This window comes from Rhodnius prolixus, unplaced genomic scaffold, assembly GCF_049639745.1.
Source record: "Rhodnius prolixus isolate KJV_2025 unplaced genomic scaffold, Rpr scaffold_12, whole genome shotgun sequence".
NCBI lineage: Eukaryota > Metazoa > Arthropoda > Insecta > Hemiptera > Reduviidae > Rhodnius > Rhodnius prolixus.
In genome coordinates this window covers 7,071,907-7,084,148 of record NW_027411635.1, presented here as the reverse complement: position 1 = coordinate 7,084,148, position 12,242 = coordinate 7,071,907, and the positions used below count along the sequence as shown (strand labels likewise).

Below are 12,242 nucleotides of genomic sequence, written 5' to 3'. Positions count from 1 at the left end.
TTCTACAACCAACGGAAATTATACCTTCGGCATAATTCGGTGTACAGTGCGGAGATATATCTGGTATGAAGCGCACACGATCCTTTCTCTAACTGCTATTACAAATAGCTGTGAAAGCGTCTAATATTTTTCAGATTTATTTAAATATTCGGAAAATTTTACCCATTTAATTTCCCAGTTTAAACCGTCACATTTACTACAAAAAAGCACTTAAGAAGAAAGCCCATTTAGCAGCTGCCCCTCTACTTCAACCTTCCTAATATCACTTTTTACCCGAAAGTTTTTTAAACTAAAAGGTTATTATTATGAGAAAGTAGATGGTGCGTCAAGTTTGAAAAGATCAAAGATCAAATGAACAGGTTTACGTGGAGTACAAGGAAAATAGAAGATCTGGGTGAACTCACAAACTACTTTCTCCTAATACAGTTCTCACTTTCTTTAAACTCCTAATTGTTGAAACATATTTAACATATTTACTTCTTATTAATATCATATAGTCCATAAAACTGTAGCGAAATTATGTACTTCAAGGGGAAGCATAGTCTTGGAACTTTTTTTTTATTGCAGTAATCTGATTGAAACGAAAAATAGTTCTGTGCGTATGATGATGTAATCCATATACAATGTTTACCGAAAATCGCCAGGGCTAAAAAAACCTGTAAATGAATTTTCTTTATTTATTAATTACGAATTTGCTTAGACATTTATTCCTTTAAATATACAAATGTCCTTGTCTAAGAAGTGCTCTTAATAGAGTTTCCCTGGCTTCAAAGAAAAGCTGTATTCTATGAATATGTAGTATTAGAAAACCATATCATCGATTTTTGAGAAGGCTATAAACATAAAAAAGGGAAAACCTCTTCAATAGTACGATGGATTTTTATGGTTTTTAATATCTTAAGTATTCATGAAATCAGTTCAAAGTCGTATGTTAAATTATATTTTGAAGAATCCAAATAGGATTTTCAAAAATCAGTTCAAAAAAAAAGGAAAAATTTGAAAAAATTTAAATAAAATACATTAGTTTTATTAAACGTTTTTGTGAAACTCAAATTATTTTGGGTACTCGCTGATTTGTGTACCTTTTTTTTTGTTTTTAATCAATTCCTTTACTTAACTTTTTAAAATTGGTAGTTGAACTTTAGGCCCTGCCTGAAAAAATTGACGATTATTTTACTTACTTAACTTTTTAAAAAACTAAGTTTTTGTTCAGAGAATTTTTTGTACTTTTTGGATAGATTTTTTTTTTTTTTTTTTTTTGTCACTTGGTTGATTTGTAATTACAATATTTACACATTTTATAAATATTCGTATATCGGAAATAATTAGGCGGATTTACGCCGGGTATAAAGGGATAGAATGTTTTTAGTTTTTATGGCCAGCATAAAGGTTTGTGTCAGCGGTTCCAGCCTCCGTTACATTTACATACCCACACATACAATACATTTAACAATAACTCAGAATTCTGGACCAATTTTGTTTTTTTTTTATGTTTAAAGACTGAGAATTAAATAAATATTTCTGTAATTATAACTTTTATAACTTTCTCTTTAACTTTCGAAATATTAGAATTTCATTCTAACTCTTAAAATCATCGATAAAGCCGTTTTTCTTGAAAATTCCAAAACTTCCAGAAGTCTAGTCTGTACTTTTGGTTTTCCATTTGGAATAAGCAATGCTTTCAATATAACTGTAATTATCTCTCAAGAGTTATTTTTACAGGATGCTTACGAGTTGCTGTCTCCAAAAAACTCCTGAAGAAACATTCTCTTAGGAAAACTATTGTAATAAAATTTATAAGGTATTTATGGATAAACGTAATATACTTTAGTGTAAGAAAATTGCTAAAAGTTGTGGAGGAGTGGTACCAAGTTGGTTGGAAGATTATGCAGAGACCCCAAAATAATTTATTGGGACAAATTTAAGTGTAAGAAAGTACTTGAGTGCCCTTCTAATAAAGGACACTTCTTTCATTCAAGATACTTCCTCAACTATTCATTGGACACCTAGTCAGTTCAAAGTCGTATGAAAGAAATCAAACTTGCGATTACTGTAATTCCCTTAAGAAAGGTAAGAGAGATTGTACTGCCATCACATTACTTGCTCTTAATGAGTGTGAAAAGATTACAATACTTCTCATATAGAGGGGGAAATTAAGTTTACAATACTTTCCTTTAAAACTGGTAAGAGAAAGAAAACAGTAAGAAAAATTATTCGAAGATCACAGCACTAGCCCTTAAAAGATGCAAGAGAAGTTAAACTGCAGAATACGCACGAATTTTTGTATTAAACTCATCTATTCAATGATTTCTTCTTTGAAATTTTATGCGAATAATTAAGTTTCTTTCTTGCTTTACAATATATAACAAAACAATAAACAAACAAATGATTAATTATGAAAGACATAATTATGTTCATAGTATGGCACATGGAATGGAAAATTTCGTATAGAATGAAAAGGGATATTTAAAGTGATTAAGGGAAAAAAGATATATCTGTTTGAGAATAAACAAGTTTGCTAAGGAAAGAAATATCATAATAAACTCTCCTGTGGGACAGAGGAATACTATTAAATGATATGTAGATGTAGATCTGATTACACATCATCTTTAGGAACAGCTTTAATAAAAGTCCTATGTTTCTGGCAAAATGGACTCTAAGTAATTGAACCATTTTCAAAATGAGTTCTTATGATTAATAAGATATTATATAGTGTAAAATAAAAACAACTGTCAGAGAAACGATTCATGCTTCAGAAGACAGAATCATTAAAAAGTTATACCCGAATCTTACACTCCAATCTGTGAAACAATTATACTTGTAAGATATAGGAGTTGCTGTCTAGTGAAGAACATTACATTGCCCTAGGCGAAATTCCGTTCCAAACACTTATCAAAGCCACAGCGCGAAAAAGAACGAAATGTCTGTTGCAAGTGTATTCATTCTAGGGAAGACGAAATCACCAAACAAAATTTTTAAATTAACCGCAAAGAACAAAAAAGGAAAATCCCATAAATTAATTGTATGTCCTCGATAAATAAGATAAATAAAGGTAGTCCTAAGTGGGAAACCTGATGAGCTCCTGAGAAGAAAAGCACAAGAAAAAAATTATAAGAGTTTAGCTTAACTGCCATTCCAAAGTAGAAGTTTACGCTTTATCGGGATACATTTATAATTCAGCTTTATGGATTGATACTTGGTTTAGTTTACTGGAAACCAAGTCTTATCCAATCATTTTAAAGTCTTTTCTAAACGATCTTTATTATCTCATATAATGCTAAACTACCCGCAGCACTTGCCATTACGTTTAAGGGAGACTGATTCTCGCATGGAACTCAATTTTTTATGAAGCGTTAGTCGCATAATAAAATCACCTGTATTGTCTGCAGTTTTCTAACACATTCGAGATAAAATTCGGAAATATGGTTATTGATTTCCTTGAAAGGGGTTGCTTCAATAATTAAATCAAATAAAATTCTGGAGTGAACTCACGCACGATTATACGATTTTCAGTTATACGATACTCAAAATTCTAACTCACAAATTTTCTACAAACTCCAAAACGTCTGAGATATGATTTATATTTAATTCTTATTATATCAGAAGAAACCTACCCACTCACTCTCTTAGAAGTACCATTAATCGGATATTCGAACAAAATGTTTTAAGCTACCTCTCTCTGGAACTCCTTACCTTCTTCTGTTCATGCTTCTACCCTTTCGATCTTTAAATCCATTTTGTTTAATCATCTCCTTTCTAGCCAGCTTCCTCCAAAATAATAATTGAATGGATTTATTTCCTTAATTTGTATTATTATTTTTGTAAATATATGCCTATTTTTTGTTTATAAGAATCTGAAATAAAGGCCAAATAAATAGGGCCTCCAATTGTATATGTTTTTATTCTTAGGGGACAATAGTCCCAGAATAACAAATTAATTTTCTTTCTTCTTTCTAATTTGTACCTTTTATTTTTGGAGACTGTTCTTGAAAAGTATTTAAAGTTACGAATATACGGGCTTTCTTTGCCCGTATTAATTTTCAATTTTTTTGTTGGTGTTTTTTGAAGCTTAACATTCAATTTTCGCATCTACATTCGTAGTTGGTTTATGAGAGTGTCTACAAAATTTGGCAAAAAAACTATCGAGCAGTTTTCTACAAATTAAACGAGTAAAAAAAAGGGGTTTAGGATGTGGGAAAGAATTAGACGAAACCACTTTAGGAAGCGTGTTTGGAGGGAGCAAATAAACGAGAGGGTTTTCTCAATCTATGGTTGATATGGTTTCTAAGAAAGTAGGTACCCTAGACGATATTGCTCTTCATTTTGACCTTATTTCAGCATAAAAAGCTAACATTGTTCTTAAAAAAAAAAATGAATTGTCTACATGCTTAAATAATTTCAACAAGAAAATGAGAAATGGATGATAAATTTTCGAATATCAGATAATTTGGGAAAAGTTAATTAAGAATGAATAAGTAAAAAAACAAAAAAAAAACTCCTTTAAAACATATTTTTTGTACATCCATTAAACGATGTGGTAAGACCAATACTTTGAAAAAATACACATTTTAGTTGAATCCTCTAGTTTGTAGAACGTAGATGTTTAAAGAAATTGGGATTTTTTCCCCGGCTTCATATAATACATTTGAAGAGCGAAATGCTATCAAGAAAATTACCGAATAATATAGGAAGCTGAAGGAACTTGATGTCAAGGTTAAGCAATTCAAAAAAGGTTCAATGATACTTGCAGTTCTAATCAAATATGAATACTATCCATGCGTCACAGCCGTTACAATGAGTAGTAAGTGCTTCCTCAGGCCGTGCAGCGATAGTGTCTAATTTCAATGAAATTTGTAGATTATTAAGAAAAATGAAGTTAAGGTAGTAATCCGCTTGGTATACATCAAACTAGATTCCAACTTACCACTAGAACCAGATTGATAAACTGCACCGGGCAGCTCATTTAAAACACGAATACCACACTTTTAGTATATATTCGGCGATTTCAATTGCAGAGTGGGCAATATAAATCGCATATAAAATGTATTTCTCGGAACTGAATTACAGTGAACAATAAATTAAATCATTATTTACTTTTAAAAAACTACAATATTATCAAATCGTTAAAATACGACTTATAAAAATTTCGAGAAGAATCGCTGGATGTCAACTTGTTGAATGCAAATTTTAATATTATGAAATAAAATAAAATGAAGTTTTTTTTATTATTATTATTACAAAATAACCATCATGAAATTTCCATCAATATTTGTCTTATTTCATAAAATTATTTAACACTTTCTGTCGCTTTGGTACGAGCATTTAGTAAATTAAAATTAACCAAAAACTATCGAAGACCATAAATCTCAGGAGAACCTCAGTTGGCTACTTACATTGGCAATATATGTACTATAGTATCACAAAGCTAAAGTCACTTGAATAAATTATTGAAAAAAATACTGTTCAAAGAACACAGTGTACGATTTGTCTAAATTATTTGTGCTTCTACACCAAAGAAGGGCTGACAATAAAAATTATTTTGGGTCGCCCTACAATAAATTATCCGTTAGCGGAGCACCTACAAGAAATTATCTTAGAACTTTAATCTAGTTTTAATGAAAATAAAAAATAAAACAGTCTTGAAAAAAATATTAAACACTGAATAATGCTTGAATAAATTATTTTAAAAAAATAAATAGGACAATATATCTTCTAGTTCATGGATATGACCCATTTTTTCACTAAAAAAACGAAATAGATTAAATTCTAGTTTCTACATAATGCTAGTCATTTGACAATTTTTTATATCACATGGTGTTTCTTGGCACATCGATGAAATAGATAGGTTTATATAAATTTTAATTTGAACAATGGAGACATTCTAATAGTGATGATTTCTTCACACAAGTCAATTCCAATCATTTCCGTTCTTTGCCTAATTTCAGTGCCGGATCCAAATCCTTACCATGTTTTTGAGCTAATCTTCATTAATTTTGACGTCGGAAGATCAGAATGAATGCAGGCTTAATAGTAGATACTTTTTAAACATAATTGTTTAGATATGGGCCCCTGGAAGCGCAGGGCAACCGTGCCGGTAAAGATTAAAGTATTGAACGCTTGGAAAAGACTGACTGAATTAAGCTGAAAATAAAGGATCCTTAAAAAATAATTACAAACATCCAAATGTAATAAACAGTAGTTTATTTAGAACCCTAAACAGCAGCATTATCAACACATTAAAGAAAACAAAAACTTTTTTCAGAATGAAAATATTGTTTTTTCAATTATACATAATTTACATTTGAAACATTAAACTTAAAATAAAAAAATATTGGTTACACATGAAGGTACTGCTAAGCCTCTGCAACTAACACTTCTCAGAGTACTGCAAAATTAAAGACAAAAAAAATAACAGCAAACAAAATGGAGGTAGTACAGAAGTAAATACTATAAGCAATATTTTTCAAATTCTTCACATATTTCGGTCAAATTAAACTTTTTTTTACAAAATTATCCCTACTACAAGTTTACCTTGTGACAAAGTAGTAGAACAAAAAAGTGTTTTCCAACAATCTTACCAACTTCAGGTGGCCGCCTCAGGTCGAAATGTCTTCACAGATTCAATGCAAACTCCAGCTAACTCAGGTTGTTAAAAAAATAAACTACAGAATTAAAAGTTAACTTTGGAAACCACAGTTACTTGGTAACCATCATCAGAATAGCTCCAAGTTTCACAAATGGTTCAGAATGTTCAGAATACAGGCGTCAGAATGCGTTCATCAGTTACCTTTCATTGATCGGTTTCTAAAGGTACTACTAATTGATATGAAAAGCTTGAGAGAATTTACTTGACGCTGTGAAGGAGGACGATCTTGGTATTACAAATTTGTTGACTCTCGCGTAGAGTCATCCGTTGAAATTAATGGTAGAGCAGCGACAGAGGCTGTTACAAGAAATGAGATTTTGGTACTTTAACGGATAGTCTGGCTTATTTGAAAATAACGAGATTGATCGGCTGGCGAAGAAAGGAACTGATTTGGATCATTTTGAACGATCATTATCCATTAAGAGAATAATTTTCCATGCAAGGAGGCGAAAATTTTGCATTTCACGAAAGTAAAATTTCACATCGCTGATGTGCGGATTCCTGCTAACTTGCAGAGGTTTGGATGGCATTGCCTGTTTCCGTATTGGCATAACTATTTTCAAGCCCACCTCAGGTTTTCAAGGAATTTTCCAGAATACCCGTATCAGAAGCTTCCGTAAATTTGAAACCAACTTTTTATAAGTAATGGAAAAAGCGTGATGATGTAAACTAACTGGATCAAGTTATAAACACAAAAAGAAAATTAGCTAAAAGAACACTATAACTAAGAAAATAATTGAAAAATTAAATATATACAATTTTTCTATTTTCTGCGAAGGCAGTGTTAGGAAATTCTGCTGAGGAATCAGATAATTAACGCTCCTTTGTATTGCAAGCAACTCTGCTGAACTGGAAGAGGCAATTCAACAGAAACTCCCAAGACGTCTTCAAGGATTCATCCTCCAACATAATACTGTCCGTCTATACAGGCAAATATTCATTAATTAGCCATAAGCATAGGTCTTTCCCATCCTACTTACTACCCAAATGTCGCACTCTTCTGCAGAGATTTTTAACAATTAGAATAACCTTTAGAACTTCCTTACTAAGATTTTTTTTTCAGCAGAAATTGCACTTTTTTTAAAAAAGAAAGACGATTTAGAGTGTCCAAACAACTATTTGTGTAACTACACTAGCATAATAAACAACGATGGGGAATACATAACTGATTCATTCTGCGTCCATTTCTGACACAAAATAGATTATCGTACCTACGAAAGAAAACGACCCGAATTCAAACATCAACCGTAAAAAAACCTCCATGATGGAAAATTCATCGAAAAGTTGGCAAGAAAATAAGAACAATAATTTACGACCGAACATCACTAAAACAAAATCAGTGATACAGAGACATACCTGTTTTGTTGCATAGTGAAATTAATAACCAAAAATTGCTTTAGTCACACCGTCATTACCCCTTTATGTCCCGTACATCTGTCACATAACAATTTCATTTACTACACTTACAAAATATTCATACAAACATGTAAAACTTAAAGCAAAATTCTGTACTAATTCACATTTGTTTCAAAATAAAAACAAAATAATATAAAAATTAACGATAATTACAGATTATGTCCACTGCTAAACTAAAAAAGAAATATATATATATAATATATATATAATCCTGAAATTTTCTATAAAACTTAATATTCTGATGGTCATAACATTTTATTTTGCATCAATCAAGCACTTATTTCTAAAAATAATTTATATATCCTCAATTTCATACTAATATAACAAAATTTCAAAATAAAAACAAATCTGATGTGAAACCGTCTCATGACTTCCTCTGGCTGCCGTACCACTTTCTAGCTTACAAAATTTATCCCGAAATTCCCAGTCTTAGTCAATGTTAGTTGGTTTTAATATCATACAGGTTCACTACAATGAACAGGCTTCGCTAAAAGAACCCAATGTTCTCCTCAATAAGAAAGTTAAAATACGCACAAATGTGTATAGTTAATAGCTAAAGTTCAAAAGAAATATTTATATTTTCAACCGTAAAAATGATTTTGTTAAACAGGTATGGGAAAACGTCAGAAAAAGCAAGTTTGGTAAACTGATTTAGTTCAAACTCAGAATTTTGAAAGTACATTCATTAACAATGATTTATTTTATGAAGAGCAATTTATTTTACTCTGGTTGTTGAAGCAATAATCAAATTTAAAATACAACTATTCTCAAAAGATGGAATCCTAAACCGATTGGAATGAAAGAAAAAAAGTACGCTGTTAGAGGTAAAATTATCGTTAATGCCTGGTATCGCAGATTCGAACTTTCCTTGTTGAGAGTTAATAGTTTTTGACATTGAACAGGTTTTAAGACCAAATGAAAACACAATTTATCTTTTTTATAAAAAGTTTTGATTTCTCTCTTTAAAATGAATATTCTCAGGAAAATGTACCAAATAAAGGGGAGAGAACTAATGTAATAATTAAATAATTTAGAAATTCAAAACTCAGGGAATACTAAAACTATTTCTAGTGAAAGCTGAATAAATATAAAAAAAATAAAATAAAGTGCTAATACTTCCTTTTCTCCGCAGCAAGAGAAAGTCTAATGAAACCCCACTATCACGTCAATTATTCCGAAAACAGAAATCTCAAATAAAAAACTGTGAATACTCGAGTAACATGCCCTTCAAAAAATGAAAACTTCCTCTCTAAAAATTAAGACTTAATTATGCCTTATTACTTACTCTGGCTAAGTAAACAAAAAAAAAAAAACTCTAAACTAAAAATAAAAGTTGAACTACAACTAAATTTATAACAAAACCAACTAAAAATAAAATGAAAAGAAACTTGCTAGAGGCACGTTTTATATTCATCTGAAACTAGTTCATGTACTTCCTTACAAAATATAAATAGTCTCTCTACCTAAAATTAACAAAGAAATCAACGATGGAACACATGAAATATTGAGCGAATTAAGAAGTTACATTAAAAATAAAATAAAATATTAAAATATATACCAAGTAAAAAATACATTTATATCACAAGATTCGTCATCTGATATGCCAAAGTCCAAGATTTAATGTGCTTAATTGGGGCAGCTTCATGATTCTTTCCAGGCCAGTTGTCGTGATACCTGTACAACCATACAGATCAATGCAGCGTAGATTACGGAGGGATTCAGCAATAGGTATCAGCCCTTTATCAGTTATTTTCGAACACTGGCCAATATTTAATGTTTCTAATTCGTGTAAAGTTCTGGCCAGTCTACAGATGCCTTCATCTGAAATCAGACATGCACTCATGGATAGTGCACGTAAATTGAACAGACCTTGAGAAATGTGTACCAATGCTTGATCGCCAATCTTGTCACAAAAAGATACATCCAACGAGGTTATTCTAGAGCCACCTTCTGCTAAATATGCTACACCAATGTCTGATATATTATCGCAAGATCTAAGATTCAATTCCTTGAGTGTTGGCATTTTGGCTAGATATTTTAGCCCAGAATCACTGATGTTAACGCAAAAACTGAGATTGATTCGTTTTAAGCCCAAAAATCCAGTTGATACATGTTTCAAAGCTTCATCGGATAATCGTTGACAATCTTGTAAACCAAGATGTTCCAATGCTAGATTCCCATCGGCTGTTGCACGATTCAATCCGGCAAGATGTGAAATACCCTGATCTGATATGTGCCAACATGATCTTAAATTCAAACTTTTGAGATTTTTTAATCCCCATGCAATTAGTAACAATCCAGTGTTTGTGATATTGCAACAACCACCAAGCTCCAACACTTCCAGATTCTTCAGGTACTGTGATATACGACCGAGACTAGCATCTGTCACCTGCTTGCATAGAGACAAGTCAAGTTTGGTTAAGTAAGGTAGTTCAGTGATAAACGCGCTAGCAATAGCCGAATCTGTGACATTGTAACAACCACTAAGATTCAAAGATTCCAAATTGGGTATTCCTTGCACAACATCTCTGAGCGTTCTCCTCAAAGACAATACCTGCACTTTACGAATGCCTCTTTTAACTAATGAAGAAAATAACGACGGATTTGTTTTCCTTAAATGTAATTTAGCCTCTACTCCTCTCCAAACAGATTTTTGATAAGATGCTTCTTTCCAAGAACTACATACCTGGGCGGCTCTACCTTTGTCCTTAACTTCCAAATAGCTGAAAATCAGTGCCAATATTTCCGGGTAGAGATATGAAACGTGAGTTCTATTGTCGACTGAATATCCAAGATTGAGGTGGGGCTGATGAAGACTATAATTCAGTCTTGGAATATCCGAAAACATTGACTGCGTATCCTCCATTCTGACATTGTAACATCAAAACTAATTAGACACAACAATATCATCAACACATTAATGTACTGCTTGTTTTTGGTTGCTTAGCTTGGCTTGGCCAATGCCAGCTGCCCCTTTTACAGGTCAGCCATTTTATCAGAAATTTCCCTTGACCAGAAGTACAAACAGTAGATATCTGTAATTAGAAAAAAAAACAGAGAATATAGATGAATTAAAATTAAAAACTGACTGGTTTACTTTCATCATTCTGGCAGTATGAAAAGTAATTAAAAATTTATTTTCATGGGCCCCCATCTATGTGTTTTTTTGAGGAGGTGATAACTATGGTAGTCGAACGTCCTATTTTACAGGTTGTCACACACTTAAAATAATAAAGCTTTCAGATCAAAGAAAATTCTTCAGGAAACGTGGTGTTTATGGAGGTATCTCAAACCAACAATACAAACAATGCTCACAAAGGCATCTCCAACATTCATACAACCGTCATAGGACTTAATGGGGTAGTAGATGTGATGATGAGTTTAGTGATCCCAAGTCAAAGTGTAACTCATAACATACACACTACTAACTTATGCATATACATCAAAATTTCTGTGGAAGTAAACAGTTATAATTATGAAATCGAAATGAAATAAAATTTAATAAAAATGATTTTTTTTTTTTGTAACCAAAACGAGTAAAAGAAAAAATCAAAATTTATCTTGACAGAGACATTCTGAGACTCTGGCTAATAAATTTAATTAGGACAAACATATTGAAAATAAAACCACCAAACGTTTGCAAGTGATTGAGGAGGTGCGTAGGTGCATTAAGGCGTAGAGAGAAAAACTTTGGAGATAAGATCTACCATGGAGCTGTTCTTCCTATGTTGAGCTATGTGGTTCCCGGCTGCAAAAGGCTTTAACAATGATAAAGATAAATTGCTGTGAGATCAGCGTTTGATGATTCTTAGAATGATTATGGGCTACAGAACAATTTCTTTTTATGCTGCCATCTCAGGAATCCCCAATATATTTCTAGTTGAAGAAGATATCAACTCTACTATGTGGAAAAATGATTATAGAATATCATTCTATAGGTTCTAATAATCTAGTTCTTCCTGTCACTTACTTATTTACTTTATCCGGCGAGAAGCTAATATTTGCTTAGAATGCAATGATAATGAAGATGGGTACAACCAGACTGTATGCAGCCCTCCAGAGCGACATAGTAGTTCTAGGAAATAGATCAGACAGGGCATGCTTTGCTCTAACAACCAAACCGAAACACTGGTTGTAGAAAGTGCTCTTTTACAGCCCGACAGGAAAATATTGCTTGGGT

At 31.9% G+C, this 12,242-nt stretch overlaps 1 protein-coding gene across 1 annotated transcript; it reads right to left on the bottom strand.

Moving 5' to 3' along the window:
• Positions 1-6,184: 6,184 nt before the first annotated feature.
• Positions 6,185-11,047, bottom strand: Ppa (F-box and leucine rich repeat protein partner of paired). The gene has a single exon (XM_074143680.1). The coding sequence runs from the start codon at positions 10,926-10,928 to the stop codon at positions 9,654-9,656; it is 1,275 nt and encodes a 424-aa protein (XP_073999781.1). The 5' UTR covers positions 10,929-11,047; the 3' UTR covers positions 6,185-9,653.
• Between the last annotated feature and the right edge of the window lie 1,195 nt (positions 11,048-12,242).